Source organism: Corvus moneduloides, chromosome 3, assembly GCF_009650955.1.
Source record: "Corvus moneduloides isolate bCorMon1 chromosome 3, bCorMon1.pri, whole genome shotgun sequence".
NCBI classification, from domain to species: Eukaryota; Metazoa; Chordata; class Aves; order Passeriformes; family Corvidae; genus Corvus; species Corvus moneduloides.
Window position 1 is genome coordinate 95,541,655 of NC_045478.1, and position 16,865 is coordinate 95,558,519.

Sequence of the window (16,865 nt, forward strand, 5' to 3'; positions counted from 1 at the left end):
TAAACTTGCCTTCTTTCCAATGCCTTCCTCATTCAGTCTCTAGTTTAACATCACTGCCAGGTGTCATCCACTCAAGTGTTTGTGGTGAACGCCATTGCTCCTTTTGCTATTGGCAGATCTTTCTTAGCAGCTTTCAAGGCCTTCACCTGACTTTCCTGTCTGCTTTTATTCTAATAAATCTCTGTTTTCTTCTCCAATATGTCATGAAGTTTTACCAGCTCTTCCTGAACACTGCACACCAAAATTCTTCCCTGCTTTTGAACATAAGTGATGTTTCTATATTCTGCCAGTCTGTTGCACAAACTATATGGGGTTTTAGCTAGCATACTAAATTCTCTGCTGCATCAACCCTCTTCCTTGCTGTACTCTAAAAATCTTCTTTTTGCACGATACAGAGTTTCTCAAGAAGTCTGTGGAATTACATTACTTTGCAAAATGATATTTTCTTTTATCTTGCACGTTGAAGAAGCTTTACTCTGACAATCTTATTGAATAGTCACACTTGATCCTTGTTTCTGTTTTAATTTGAAAGATACTACTTGTCTTTGTCTAAGTGAAGCCTTGAAAATGCAAACTACTAAATATTTCAGCCATAGTGGTCATTTTCTAAGGCTCGTAGATGACCCAAAACGTTTTTGGGCATGGTGCTTTTGTAGTCTTTTGCTGGTGAGCTCCGTTTGACCTACATCCTGTGATGGCTTTCACTTGTGTGAAACCTGCTTGCTTTACCACTTACATACCTCATTTAGTTCATCAACGTTCTTTATTGTGTAATGTGGTATAGTTAAAAGGTTTTATGGAGGCCCCTAAGTATAGTTCTAAGAGCTCTGATATCTTCTAGCAAGAACTTCATAAAACCCAGGCTACTTTCAAGAGTGGGTTTCATGGTAGGAAATTTGCAGAATCTATAGGAAAGCATTGTGAAAGACAAATGGTTGGTTTTCACGAGCATATAGTTACCTGCAGAGTTATCCACTATGCTACAAGTACCCAATTTCTTGCAGTAGTGCTGCACATATGCAGCTTTCCAATCTTTCTCTGTCCTCATTCTTGAGAAGGGTGGTTGTGCTGCATGTTAGAGGGAGGTCCACACCTATAGTGAGGAGGGAATTTGAACTTGGCATCTGTTCTGAGATTGCTTTTTAAATGTTGTGAATCTTACCCCCCATATATTGCTCCTTTTTTTCCCTAAAAAGAAGAATGTGGGACAGAAGGAAAATTTCCTGTGAAGGAAGGCTAGGCATACAGGATGTTTTTTCTTCCTGTCATGTAAAGGGTAATACTTGGTTTCTGCAGTACCTGTATATTGAATTGGAATGGCAGTGCTGTGGAGTTCATGTGGGTGTATGTTATTCTAGAAGTGTTATCCCTTGGTATTATAATTATCATCTGTGATTAATCCTGCCTATGCTGGTAAAGAGTAAGAGAATTTTACCAGAGGGGCACGTCTTTCTGTGTGTGTTTGCTCATGGATAACGTAAATTGACAAGAATTCTGCTTGGAGAAACGAGGGTGACTTCATGTGCTGTGGGTTTTGGAAATTTGTGGCAGATGGACGGACAGGAGATTGACCTTGTCTGTTTTCAACATATGTAATTGCAATAATCTTAGGAGTTTTTGAGGTAAGTGTTGAGTTCTCAGTTTTTGTTCTTGTAAGGAGACTTGTGTCCCATACTTCTATTTAAAAATTAAGTTTTGGGAAACAAAGTCTTGGTGCACACTTAAAAAGAGAAATCTCAGTATTATACTTCAGCAGTTTCAATAATAAACTACATTTTTGAACTGTATTTATTCTTAAATATACAACTTTTTTTGTTTTTAGTAAAGGAAATTGATTGCAGTTTGGAGAAAAAAAGAGTCAGGACTTTAAAGTCATAAGAGAGGATATTTATGACACAGCTGCTTTCCGTGAGCGGGTTACAAAAAAATTATTTCAATGTTGAAAGTAGCTTAATACTTCTTAGTAGGAGATATTGCAGCCTTTCAACCTAAATTATTGTTGAAAGTTTTTATTTGTGTATATGTATTCAAGTTAGAATTCACTGTAGTTATTGCAGGGCTTAAAGAATTTTTTTTCTGTATATATTTTTAAAAGGGTAAGATTAATGATGCCAGCAGCATGGTTGCTTTCTGAACTAAAGTCTGATTTCTGTTTCCCTTATTTCTTTACCATTGTTAGATGCCTTGGCTGTTTTAAAAGGAATGCTTGACAGTGGCATGTTGCCCACTAGACCAGCAGTTACTGCTCTCATTCAGGCCCTGGCAGAAAAAGGAGATATAAAGAACCTCCAAGTACTTGAAAACATCCTGGGAGGTGTCACAAAATCAATTGGTTTATCTGACTCACTAATGTCTAATGCTATTGCATTGGCTCATACTAAAAGGTAAGTATTTCTAGGACTGTGTATTTAATTCTTTTCTGCAGAGTAGTGGGAAATCTCTTGCATTATCCATTTCATTCTGTTTCCATTTTTTACAGCGTCCCAGATGTTAAAATTGTAGTTGAGTATGATGTGTGGTTCTGTTCTGGTATTGTCTCCCAAACACATTTGGGGTTGAAAATAATTTAATGAAATACAGGGATAATAAGTGTGAAGCATTTGGAGGAATAGAAGGTCTTCTTTGGTGCTGTAATTTAGCTTTGAAACCTTTGTTCTAATGTGCATATAAAGTGTTTCCTTGGTGTTATATCAACAGCTCTATGAAATCTGAAGGTAAAATGGAATTACTTAATCGAACTTAGCACCCAGAGGTTATGTGTGTGATAGTTTGGAAACAAAAATCTACTACGTGTTCCAGTAGTTGAAATGACAAAATATTCTTGAAATATTACTGTCTTTACCTTCAAAATGTGAAAGCCAGGTGTGTGTCTGTGGAGTGGGGTCTTTCCGTGGGGTTTTTTTTGTAAGAATTATAAAAGCTTGGCTGATGCTTTAGGCCACAGTTTAGTTATCATAATTATCCCCACACTTTCAAGTTGCCTTTGATTCAACTGTTTAATTCAGTATTGTGCTCTTGCCTTGCATTTCTGGTTTAGTTGATAACGTTGGTAGTGTGCTAGTTTATCCTTTGTGTAAAACTGCATGGGGAAGCACTTGGAGGAGAAAGGGCATTGTCAGCTTCTCAAATCTACTTTGCAGGAACCAATCCTCAGGAATCCTACATATTCTGTTATTTTATTTCAAACTAGTTTTGTCAGGTGGACCTCCTGTGCCTGACTTGGCAGGAAAGCTGTAGACCTTTGTAGTGCATAACAGATTCCTGATTGCCTCAGGCATGCCAGTCCTTGGCACACAGTTCTAGTGCATGGACTTGAAAGTAAATGAAACGCTTCAGATGGGAGGGACACTTCATTATTTGTCCTATAAGCTGCTTATTTTCCTGTATTTCCGTGTCATGAAAGTGTTGCAGGCTGTGTTCTTAAGATGGAGATTGATGACAGGAATAAATAAAAAAATTGTTGTATGCAGGTAGAGCGTCAACTTTTCTTTTCCCATACCAAAACGAACTTGATGTATGAAAAGACTTAGCAGTGGAAATAATATGCAGCCTATATATTCTCAAATACCTTGCAATCTGTACCTTGATAACTCTCAAAAACAGATTCTTGCAGATATTTCCAGTACAGGTTCATCTATTGGCAGATCCATGTTAGTGATACAGTTTTCAAAGCATTTTTCATAGCGTTCACATGTGCTGTATTTCTGCTTCACCTAAAAGCATTCATTGTGCTCAATTTTCTTTTTCAATTAAAGTAGTTTTTAGACTGGACTGGTAAGATATGTTGTCATTGAACCTTTTAGAATGCTGGAAGTAGAGTTTACACTTTGGTGAATACTTCCTACATTATTATATTAGCATTTGCTATATTTGAGCCTTAAGATTAAAAGCATTTAGATGTAATGACCAAATGACATTTAATATTGTCTTTTGCATCCAAAAAAGACAGGCCTGGTAAAAATCAGGTAAATAATTAATTGCACTGCATAAAAATACTTAAATTGTGTGCATTAATTATTCAGATACCCTCTGTTAATGTTTAGATTTTGCCTTCTAGATTTGCAGGACACATTTTCCTAAAGCAGCAAGCTGAACTCTTCTTTCTTAATCAGGAAAAAAGTGTGTCTAAAATACCTAAACTTTGTACAGGTCAAAGGCCATTAAAAATTATTTTTTAATTGATTTATTCATTCAGTCATACATTGTTACACTTTTACAATATCTGAACAAAGTAAATCTTTTTTGTCAATATTTTTTCATCCACTATTCCTGGTAAATACAAGCTTGATGTAGAAAACAAAAACTTTAATGTATTGCTTCTTAGGTTTAGAAATCTTGATTTCAGAAACTGAGCCAGTTCAATCTCTTTTCCTAGCAATGACCTTGATGCTGCTGTGAAATACCTTGAGCCTCTCCTTATCTCTGGTGCACAGAATCCTGATCAAACTGTCAGAAATATTTCCTATTTGTTAAGAAAGGTGTCTGAGGAAGGATTAGAACCAGCTTTGGAAAAATGTAAGTTAATTGCAATGATATTTAAATATTCTGACTCGACAGAGGTGTTATGAAAGAGCTATTAGACGTAAAATCTGCTCAGTCAGCATAAATCATGTCTGTGAAGTTTACAAAAGTGGCTTTTCAATCCCAGATTTTCCTTATGTACCCATCATTTTGCAGTTGGTGCAATGGCAGAACAACTGGCCAGTCAGTTTGGAATTTACAGACCTGTCACAGATCTTTTCCTTCAGTATGTCACTGCAGACAGAGTGGATGATGCCAGATCTTTGATACAGGTAATGACACAACAAGAGGTACAGAAATGCTCAGAGCTCTTCAAAGGTTACCTGAGAAATTGTCAAAAAGAGGTGTGGTGCTGGGATGCATCTGAATTACAGTGTGAGTAGCAGTGCACAGTTTAGATTAACCCATGAGCTTGTGCTCTTGTACTGAGAGTAGTAGTGCGTGCCAGAGTCAGGGGGGTTTTTTATATTCCAGTAACCCAAAGGAAATAAAGGAAGTATTTGTATATTGCAAATATTTTTCTCTTAAGTTCTCTGCTGGATGTCAGTTGTTTCTTGCAAACCATTTCCTTGCAACTTCTCACCTAATTTCCTAAGTGCTGTAAACATAGTATCTTAGAGCTGTACAGTTTGTAAAGCAGAAACAGGCAGTGATTGCTTGTCATGGACTTCACTTGGTTGCAATAATGTTGTATATATTGTCCTCAAGGTTTCTTAAGAACTGAATTTACTTTCTATTCATATGAGTGTCACAGACTTATTAAAACCCAAACATTGGTCTCTGGGTCACAGTCTCAGCTGAGTTAGGAATTGAGACAGCTGCATTGGTGCCATTTGTGCAGAGCTAAAGGAAAGCCAAGCAAGAGGTTGGATGAGCTGTGGGTGCTGGGAACAGGATCTATCAGGAGGCTCATCCAAGCAGGTGACAGTCCAGCAGTCAGGCTGATGTGTGCATAGGCTCCTGCCTCAAATCAAGGCCTCTTATCATCTCCTGATAGTGCATGCTACTCATTTACCAATTCCTAAGTATTTTAAACTGTTAAAGAAAAAGCTCTGCTTCAGCCATTGGATATTTTATGATATTCCAAGACACTACCAACGAAGGTGTTCAGTTACTTTCACTACAGCGTGAGGTGTGTTATCTGTAATTCCCTTTGTGTAGTGCTTTGCCTAACTGGTCATCTGAATATTAAATGAAAAGGAGACTACAATTTTGCCATAAAACCCTCTTGCTGTATAGCTTGGAATATCAAAATGCAAAAAAATTCTCGAGTTATTTTACTCTTCCTGATTTGGTGATTGCTCTTTGATTAAAATGGGATGAGTAAATGAAAATTGGGTACAGTTTTTTGCTTTTGTGAAAGTAAGGGTTTTTTCATTTTTAAGTAGAATCATAGTGTTCTTAAAATTTTCCAAAACATGGAATAATGTCCGTTCATATATTACTGAAACTTGTTACAACAGCATCCAACAATTAGAATGAAATTCATGGCTCTATAGCGTACTTGAAATAACATTGTATACCCTGTGTCTTAAGGGACAATTTAAAAATACCTCATTATAAGTGGATATTTACAGGTAAGCTGGAGTTGAAACTTCCGTGTGTAAGAGAAAATTTGGGGGTTTTATGGCTCAGGACAAACTTTGAGCTGTGTTGAATATTTGTGACTGCTATGTGGATTAAGTATTCCTCTAATCACTAACTAGAGGACAGGAATAATCACTCTCCATTGTTATTTTTTGGGAAGTAAACAACAATCTAAATTAACTATTTTGCCTGTAATCTGAAATATTAGTATATACATGGAGACTCCTTGCTTTCAGAAATGCCTCTTAAGAGTCTATTTAAAAGTTTATGAAACAGCTGCAGTATCCTTTGTACTGTCTGGAGGGAGAATGCTTTTGCTGATGAGAGTCAGAAATTATTTGATAACTTCAGCATGAAAGGGAGCTGTGGATAGCATATCTCCAACTAGACTCTTTCCTCTCAGAGCACTTACAGCAGGTGAGAATGGGTAGAGTTGGTAATAAAATATTTCAAGTTTCTCTCATCAGTGTTTTGCCCCTATTTAGCACCACAGAGCCACTTTTTGTCTGTTTGCCTGAAGGAATGAACCTTCACACCTTCTCACCTGGACCTTAAAGAAGCTTGTAAACCATGTTACTTACACAGAATACTCATCATGGCATAACCCAAAATTTCTTGTTTGCATATGTCTACAGTACTAATTGATTGTAGGAAATTCATGGTATGTGTTTTCATATGCACAATATTCTCTTTTTCCTGTGCATTTTGGTAGTGATATCCTGCAGCTGATTAAAAAACCACACTGCATTGTTAAGAGTTTTAAGACTGACATCTTTGAGGAACATACACTAAATATTGTCTTGTATATTTTATTTTCTCCTCTTTTCTAAAGTAAGACAAATTTTTGATTTTTATCTGGTCTGTCTCAAACTTTCCTAAGTTCAACTTCTCTCTCTCAAACCCTGTCTATTGCAGTTAAAGCCTTTTATAAAATAGAGAGATTGAAATCAGTCCTTTGTATGCATAAGTGTAGGTAATTATACTTTAAAGAGAACTTGCTTTGTACATTTTAATTTTTATAAAGAAACGAGCAGTTATCTCCCTGACACCTTATTAAATGTATAATTAACCTTATGATCCCTAGCTCACTTGTGAATGCTTGGCAGTATAATTGGAGAGGAATAGTGTTTCTCTTTTTCATTCTTTTGCAGTCCTAAACCTCGTTTTTGTGGTATATTGAAGTATTAGTTTAATTCTTTCCCCTATTGTTTTAAACAAACTTTATACCTACCATTTTAAAAATGTTTATCAAAGAAGTGCATGAAATAAACTTGGTTTGTGGTTGTTTTTTTGGTTTTCTTATCAAACTAATAGTCAATTATTTACCTTGTAAATAGGTAATATATTAGTATGTTGTTTTAAGCATCTGTAATTGGAAATGTTCACCTTAGTCATTTTGTTTGTCAGTAACCTGCTCATGTCTGCTACATTAATGATTTCTTTGTCTTCAGAGGTGGGATGCAATAGTTCAGGAGAAGAGAACTTTGGGGCGTTTTATGGCTAGAGCAGCATCTAAACCTGGACAGGTATAATATTTTTTTTCATGTATACAATTCTATATGTAGCAAAGTACTATTTCATCAGCCTCTGTTAACATGCTTTGAACTTCACAGTTGACAGCTTTACTGGGTTTCTTGGGGAGGGGGGAGGTTAATTTCCAGAGCTGGTTGTATTTAAAGAACATTTTACATTATGGAGCATGATGGAAAGGAGGGTGTACTTAATATTTTTCTATTGTTTCAGTTATTTCCTGTGCTTTTGATGTTACACTGTATATCCTGCAAACATTATGCTTAAAAGGTTTTACTGCATTATCCAGTTCAGTATCACAGTCCTTGTTTTATTGGCTACATTGTACAAATATAAATGCAAGTTAAAATCTCAGCCTCTCTCTGATGATAAAATGCCTCTGTGTTTACATTAAAAGACACTTTTCATATTACTTGTTGTGGTGGTTTGGACATGTATCTAGTTGGAGCATCTGTTTATGTTCCTGGCTTTGTGCTCGTTCCCTGTAATTTGAAATGCTCTCATTTATGTGCTTGCTCTCTACTCTTACCCTTCCCTCCTCATATAGCCCCCTCAAAGTAAACAAAAAACCCCCACAACAAATAAAACATAAATCCAAAGACCAACAAAAAAACCCCTACCCCTAACAAAAAAGCCTTAGCACACACTAAAAAACTCAAACACCCGCTGCCCCCAACCCTCAAACCCAACACTGAACAACAGCAACCAAAAAGACCCTGAAATACACACCCAAGCAAAACCACATGGATTCTCCTCTCATAGAGGAGCAGCATCAGGAGACATCTAGCACACAAACTATAGTAAATACTTTTCAAATGAGGCAAATGAACATGATGTTTTGTGGAAATTGCCATTAAATGCTAATAGATTTAAAGTTCTTTTGTTGAAGTGATGATGATAAATACGATGTGATAAACACTATTGTTTGGTGTGTATAAGAAGGAACTCAAAACGTTGAAGTTTCCCAGCTCATCAAGCTGAAATTTTACTAACACATCGAAGTTGGTAGTGTGTGATAAAGGTGTTATTATTAATTTCTATGAACGGTTTTTAATTTAAAACCTGAGAATTTTTGAAACTGGAATCAGAGGCTGAGGGAAGGAGGTTCCAAACTTAAGCACATAAGTTAGTAATCTGACTCCTTTTAAGCATTGATCATAGCTACCATTGACCTCTAGGTCATTGAAGGATGCTGAGTGTTTTGCAGTTTTCCTAAATTGGTTGAAATCCTGCCATATTCTCATTACTACGTTAATTACCTACCTGAAAAAAAAAGACACACTAGTGTTTAGGATTCTTGAGTATGGATTTTAGACCTTTATTACATTAATTGCATTTTGTGATTCATTTCTTTTACAATTTCATATTTGCATACAAAATTTTGGAAGGAAATTATTGTATCTACTTTTAGTCACATAGTCCATTCCTTGTTACCAGTACAGTTAATTTCATTAAAAAATGTGCAATCACTGTTCTAACTTTGGCAGCTTTATTTTATTCTTTAATATTTCAAGTTAATGCTCCTTTTGTCTGTGCATTGAATTTCACAGGCAAAGAGGATCGAGACACTTCTAGAACTGATTCCTGAGCATCTCGATCTGGTGGTGGCGTACCGGTACCTCTTGAGATGTTATGGTGAGTGACTCTCCTTGGGATGGTGTTTTAGTAAGAACTCTGGAGACATTCAGAAAGGTCATGCAAGCCCTTGCTTGCTTTACAGTTCGAGTCATAAAGAGGTGTAGGGGTTATCTGAGGTTTTTCTCATTTCAGTCTGTTGGGTCTGTATGCTGTCCTAGCTCTTAGGGTAGAAGAGCAACCAGCTGACATGAGCCCTGAATCCTTTACTTAGAACCTAAAGTAGGGGTTTCATGGAATAAGAAAGAATCCATCTTAACGCATGGGGAAAAATACTGTAGGAATGAATGGCTTTTAAAATGAATCCAGCTTTTTTCCCCCAAAACATGTAGTAATATTGGTTCCATGTGTGTGTTTGTGTGTGTGTTTGAAAATCGTAAGTGATTAGTTCTGTCAGTAATACAAAAGGATCTTAGTCTTACTAGTGTAAATTCTTTATGCATCTTGTAATTCAGCCAAAGTTAATATTCTAGATGCCTTCATTTGAATTTACATTGAAGTACTCATCAGTTCTCCTTATAGTTGAGGTCAGAGGTGAGCACCTCTAAAAAATCAAGTTGTTTGTTTAATTATGTTTATTTGCAAGATTTACTCTTGACAAACCAGGATGTACAGCTCCTATGGCAACACTCAGTTGGAAGCTTGCACCGCTGTGCTGTAGAGTCCTTTGCCTTGTGTACTCTGATGCTGTGCTCCAGTTTTATTACAGGGAGTAAATACTTTTCACACATGTGTTACAAGCAGGAAAGTACAAGGACAGAAGCCCTTGTGCTCCAATCTATCACAGAGGAGATAAATAGGAATAATTAGGTAAAACACTTCAAACACAAATCCAAGGTATGGTGGTAAATGAATACAAACTTACTTTTTAAAATCAAGTTGTAGAAGTCCCATGATGTGTTATCTAACTTAGAAAATTTGCTTGCTTAGTAACATTCCAAAGAGCAATCACTACCAAAATTGTTTAGCCCTGTAACAGATAGCTTCAGGTTCACAGCAGGGTAAGTTTTCTAACATGTTTTTACAAAACAAAAAGTTGCCCTTCTCTCAGCAGCATTGTACTTGCTGCTTTATGCTGTCGTTAGTCCTGTGCTGCTTTGACCACTACAAGTAAATTTTTACCAGTAAAAATTCTGTAAGTGAACTTAGTAAGTTTTTCGCTATCCTTCCTAACTACATCATAATATAGCAGTTTCATAAAGAGATTGCAGAGAATCAGTCACTTCCCCTACTATACCTAAAGCAGTGGTTAGAGTGTATTGAACATATGAAGCCACACTGTGTATGAGCAGATGCTTGCTGTACTCTCTCTTCAGGCAGAGGTGTACCTGGCTCCTAGCAGGTTCTAGAGGAGACATTCAGTAGCAGCATGAAGAGTTTTAAAAGCTGTTCCCAGGTTTTTCTGTGCAATCATCTCACCTGCATGAGACATTGATCATTTGACTGTTAAAGGGGTGATCAGCAAAATATTTAGCACAACTGAAAATGAGAAGGCTGTGCATAGATTGTGCTCTAGCCATGAGGGGTAGAAATAAGATCTCTTAAATCAAAGATTTTTTTTTTTTTAAATAAGTAAGCTTTCAAATATAATTTCTTATTTTGGACCAAATCCAACCTTGTAGTAGCATAATTTTTGAGAGAACAAATGATTCTCCTTTCAGGCCATCGTTGTTTTTAATTAGTTAGAAAAGTCTCTGAAACACGGCAGAGTATTGTTATTGCCACAATTGGTTATGCTTTCTAATTACTAAAATAAATGGGCAAATAAAATTATAATTGTTTGTGTTTAGCAAAGATACAGTAGAACATAGGTCCCAGCTGAAAGACGTTTGATCATCTGTCACGCATCCATGATGGAACAAATAAAAGGACCTTTGCTCCTTTACCTTGTCCTGAGATGTGATGCATAATCCTTTGCTGTATACCTTTTAGAAAAAAGAAATACGTAAAATCACAATTGTGTGGTCCATTAAATGCAATCTAAGTATTAGCTCTTTTTGTTGGTGTTTCCCATACAATAAACCTATTTTAAAGTTGTAGAAAGTTAATGATTTCTATGCTTTCATTAAGCTGTCATTTCATGCAGTTTTTGCAGTAGCCTCCCACATTCAAAAAGGAGCTCAGCCACTTGCCAGATGTGAGTGGGAAGCTTTTTCTCACGAGAAAGGGACACAGGCTATCCATCTCTGCACAATGCTTTTTTTGTTCTTTATGAGCCATTGTTTTTATAGCTCCTATGGTTGTGAAGATGTTTCCAAGTGTCAACAAGTAAAACCTGAGACAGCTCCCATACTGCAGGTGTTTGTGTTCTCCCGAGCAACAGAATGAATTTAACTGGACGTGATGGCTTCCTTGATGTTCACAAGATGCTAGGGACTGTTGTGCTGCTTCTAGGACCCCGGGGACAGCAGTGAAACTGTCAGGGGTCGCTTCAGTTTCATCCCAGTGCTTCTCAAGCAAAAGTCTGAGCAGCAGAGAAGTCGGTGGTTAAGCATGAGTGAAAACAGGTGGAAAGAGAAACAAGTAACCACTGAGATCTTTTGGGTTTTATTTTTTCCCTCAGAATTGGATGGGGATGTTGCTTCTGTAAAGGCTACGTATGAGAAAACAAAAGCGAAGAATATAGAGCTGCACGAGATCTCTTTGAAATCTTTAGCAACTTTTCTGAAGAAAGTAGGAGAGCCTGTCCCTTTCACTGAACCCCCTGTGAGTATTTCCTAATTAAGAATTAGATCTGCAGAGTTGTGTATGTTCAATGTTAATAAAACAAATTGCATGAATAATGACATAGGGACCAGGTCTCTGCAGAGACTCCTCAAAGGAGGTAATTCATGAAGTCTTGGTGTTGTGGGAGCTATGGTAATCTTGCATTGGATTTGACTTGAGGAAGTAAAACCTCTTGGGGCTTACAATATTTCAACTACCTCATTCTTATCAGGCACTCATCTACGGGTGTACCTTTATCAAATCTCCTTGGGGCATTTATCAGAGCAATGGGACTTGAAAAGGCTTACAGAATGTGTGCTTCAGTAACAATTAATGGCTTCTAGTTTTCATTAATTAGTGTTTTGTGTCTAGTGTAAGTTGCTGCACTAGTAGGATGGAATTTTAGAACTGTAGGAATTCGTTTTCTACTGCAGGTTTCTTTCCAGCTGCCTTGCCAACATAGGTATGCAACTGTGCAAATACATGTTACTTGAGGGTGACAAGCAGCGTGATATTAAATTTGTCAAGACTGCAAATAGTTTTGCATCATTCCTTTGACTAATAATCTACTAGTACCATTTTTGCGAAGTAAAATTTGAAGACGTTATATTTTCCATTCTCTAAGCAAACTTTTTATTGCTATTTTCTCACCACTTTTTGTATTCTGAAAAAAATGTTCTCATATAATTCTGTAACGACTGGCTGTATACTGTTTCTCTATATTGCTTCATGATAAATGTGATTTTCTTTCCTAATTTTGTAAAGAATCAGAGAAAATCTTAGCGCAAAATACTTGATTTAGCCTTTCAATGGCTATGGTGGTTTTTTTCTACATCTTTGGCATAATTTATAATCCGAATTTTTATTTAGACTGTAAATTTTAAACCTAGAACGTCTGTTTCTTATATGTAGCTAGGGAAAAAAAGTGTTTTTTCCAAGTCACTGGGATGATTCATTTTCTGATTTCCCTGTTCAATTTTTCTCTAATGCAGCTTGGTCTTTAAAAGCGTTTCAATTTTTTTGACACAATTGCAGATTGAAGTTAAAAAGTATTTTCATTTTAAAAATGAAATTGATTATATTATTGCATTTAGTAATAGAAGCTTCATTATGCATTTTTGGCAAGGTTTTCCTTTTCCTTTTATTCACTCTCTCTGGTATTTTTCCTAATTATACAGACTTCAATACAGATCTAGTTTTGCATGACAGAGAATAATAGATTTTGTCAGGACGTAAGACTTCGTTCAGAATTAGTAACTTTTCAGTTGAAACACGGTTGAACTTGTTTATTCCACTCTGTTTATAGGAGACATTCACGTTCTATGTGGAAAAATGGAAGAACAGAAAATTGGAAGCATCATGAACAGACAGTTTTATGACTTAGTTGTTTATGAAATTGTTTAAATACTGCATTCAATAAAAACTTTAAAAAGCATGTTATGTGTAATTTTTAATTTAAATCTGTGATTAACATCACTTTCCGTAACTGCAGTTGATAGAAACATTCATTAATAGAAATGCTGTTAAAATTGCTAATGAAATATCAAGATGCAGCCTTCCGAGATATTTCTGTTTTGATGTATGATCTACTATAAACTCAACTGTTTCTTTGCCCCTGTTGATTTGCCAGATGTATGTATATCAAGAAAGTTGCTGGAACTGTAACTGAAGGAGACTGTCTTATTCCTTGTTCTTTGCCTGGTCACTGTACTTTGGGGTGAAGTATAAGGGTGAAGAATGTCATCTTCAGGATTCAGCTGTATCTACACAGAAAATAAACATATTTTTTAAGTTTTCTGTTAATTGTACTTTCTTGTGTTAAGCAGCTTGGTAGGGTGTTGCATATTACACGTAAAGACAAAATACTTTCACCTTTTTACACTAGCCTTGTGTGTTGTAGTTGGATAGCATCTTCATTCTCATAACTGTTAGTCCAGTTGATTTTACAGACACAAGAACTGCATATCCATGGAAACAGGCCCTTTAAACAAAGCAGTGCCTATTCTTTGCAGGGGTAGCAATTTTTACTTACTGGGAGACTAGTGGACATGCTTTATTTGAAGGAATGTGGGAGTACAGCTACTCTGATACAATATTTTAGAGCCCAGAGTTGTGTGATCATGAAAATAAGACACGTCTAAGTTACAAAGATTACATAATAGGTAGAAAAGACATCCATTCTCTCTATGCATAATGATGGAGACTCACAAATGTGCACATTGGTTTTGCAAATGGAATATGTTGCCTACTGAGTACTTCAGACAGGTTTTAACGAAATGAAAGATTGTTTCTGTACATTTCATAGCTTTGTTTATTAATCTCTATGTTTTCAGCCGTATCTTAACGTTATCTTTCTTAGGTTTTCCCGCATAGGCAAAACTGTGGTAATTTAAAATTCATGTGTGCACACAAGGTTTTGGCAAAATTTTGCAAGACTTGTATGGTAATCTGAATGTGTCAAAGAAAGAAATCGGGACCTAATTTTTTTTTAAGTGAAACTTCCAATTTAATTAATTATTATATTAAAAAATACCTGCTGTACTTTAAACATGAGGCTTCACTAATCAGGAGGGGGGAGAATGGTCAATTCTGTTTTCCAGGCAAGCTGGATGAATGCAAGCAGTGTCTGCTTCCTCAGTGGTGTGGTATGCAGTGACCTTCATCACTCCACAAGCGTAGACTCGACAACATACAGCAGCTACATGGCTCGAACCGTCTCGCACCCTTTGTTCCTGGCTTGTCAAGATAAGGCATTAACATTTGAAATCTCATTCATAGCCTAATGGTTGTGTGTGCCCTATCTGAAAGCATGCATAGGCGCAGGACTCAGTTTATTTCATTTCACAAATGGAGATTGTTCTTTTTTCTAAAGCTGCAGCTACATTACATGTGTTTCAGCGTAATAGCAGCACAATTGAAGACTGTGTCAACTAGTTGGCAACCCTTTCTCTGGTGCCACAGGTCTTGTTTTTAGAGGTCATCTCGTGAATCTCTCTCCATTTCACAGCAGTAGCCGTGTTCCTGTAAGCAGAGTCACAGCTGAGCCTAACTGGAGGAAATGGGCATGGATGCTGCTGGAGCTGAGCTAGCACATGGATTAAGGAAGAGAATATTACTTGAAGCAAACACCAGGTCATCACAGAGGAAGTTAACAGCAGATCTATTCATCTTAACTCCCTTTTTGACAAGGAGGTGAATGAGGCTGTGGATCAGGTACTGCACCCATCGGTTGTTATACCAAGGGGTCATGTTTGCTGGCTGCTGCCCTCTGAGGCAGGAGAGCAGTACACAAGGCCACAGCCAGATGCAGGGCTGTGTGTTGCTGGTGCCCACGGTGGGGTCTGACCATGCAGTATTGGTGCAAGTTAACATCTGTGCATTTTTCTTCTAGCTGGTTTGACTTGAACTCTGCCAGAAGCATGCTCTGTAATTTAATTGTTGCAGTTACGGAGATAAAAAGTACATTTGATAGCCTGTGACTGAAGAGTATAAATTAAATTGTTTTCAGCTCCAAAATTGCCTTTTGAGTGACCTCATGGAAAGTTATGGGCTGAGCAAACCAGCTGCAGAGCTGATTAAATGTCAGTGAGGCGCTGCAGGAACATGAGACCAAACAGAACCAGGGTTTCATGGCCGCAGTGACAGGGAAATGGGCAAAAGGACACGCTGACCATTTGGGATCCTGTTGGAATAGCCTGGACTCATGGAGCCCAACCCACCTCTGTGGCAGAGATGGGAAGGAGCAGATTATTTAAAGGATGGGCTGCTGTTCGTAATACTTTCGATTTCCTGTTCCAGTAAATGTTTCATGTGCAGTTAGGGGATGATTACACAGAGAAGTGCAGTCTCTCCTGTCTTTAAAATGTGGGCTAGTGAGGGATTTGTGCCACTCTGGGACACAATCATCTCGGTCTGAAACAAGGTTATACCGGGAAGGTTTTGCAGATTCGGCATTTGTGCCGACGCTTCAAGAGCACGCTTGAAATGATAATATTTCTTGTGCATCGTTGTGCTGAGACTCAGCCATTTCAAGCATGAAGAAAAGTGCAGTTTAGAAGGTTGGCATTTCTTCACCAAAGAAGTAGGCAGTTTCATTATTTCTTCATCTTCAAAGAGAGAAACCTGTAAGATGACAAAATGCAGAATGGCAGCCTTGCGAACTTGTCATGGTGATTTACTGGTCCTGAGAGCAAACACACTCTGTCACACTGACCACCGCATGCACCCCTTTAAAGCAGGATAGAATTATTTGCCACTGGCTAGTGGATAACTGGGATTGTGCAAGATCCAGACCAGGTGTGGTGTCTGTGAGATGGACCTTTCCAGAGGCCTCCGTGGGAAGCAGAGAGCCTGCTGACATGCCAAGACCTGACATGTTACTGTAAAAAGCAAATTGTGGGAGTGTGTATGTGTTTGCATAATCGTGTGTCTTGATTGGGGTTGAGAGGACTGGGAAAAGCTTGCTGCTTGAATTGAGATGACCTATCTCACTTCTGTGCCCTGCACCACATTATGGGCTTGCCTCTTCCCCCACTCTCCTTGAGGCAGGGGCAGGAGGAGGGGACTTTTGGGCTTTCGAGATCAACACGGGAAAAGTTTCCTCGTTAACTACCAATGGAGTCATTCTGCAGCATGATAATTACATGCTATAGTTTTATCCTTATCTACTAAAACAGTTCGTTCAACTCATTGTCTCCTGAGACCCTTTTTTATGGCAAGAATTGCAGCTTGGTAGGTTAGTAGCTGTCTTCTGACTTTTCTTAATATGTACCCACTGTTGAGAATGGAGTAGCTGAACAGATTGTGACTCTGGCAGTGAGAGTCAGAGGGTTTTTATAGATCAAATGCCTGAGTCAGCAGGATTCCAGCTGCCGTTTACATGACCA

General features: G+C 37.5%; 1 protein-coding gene across 2 annotated transcripts in view; it reads left to right on the forward strand.

Annotated features, from left to right (window-relative positions):
• LRPPRC (leucine rich pentatricopeptide repeat containing) overlaps positions 1-13,776 on the forward strand; it is an 87,836-nt gene extending 74,060 nt beyond the window's left edge. For both annotated transcript variants that reach the window (XM_032102850.1, XM_032102849.1), the window contains exons 32-38: positions 2,180-2,384; positions 4,376-4,515; positions 4,678-4,793; positions 7,560-7,634; positions 9,189-9,273; positions 11,837-11,979; positions 13,286-13,776. In XM_032102850.1, the coding sequence (XP_031958741.1) occupies positions 2,180-2,384; positions 4,376-4,515; positions 4,678-4,793; positions 7,560-7,634; positions 9,189-9,273; positions 11,837-11,979; positions 13,286-13,342 (821 nt within the window). In that variant the 3' untranslated portion in view covers positions 13,343-13,776. The remainder of the gene's footprint in view (positions 1-2,179; positions 2,385-4,375; positions 4,516-4,677; positions 4,794-7,559; positions 7,635-9,188; positions 9,274-11,836; positions 11,980-13,285) is intronic.
• The last annotated feature ends 3,089 nt before the right edge of the window (positions 13,777-16,865 follow it).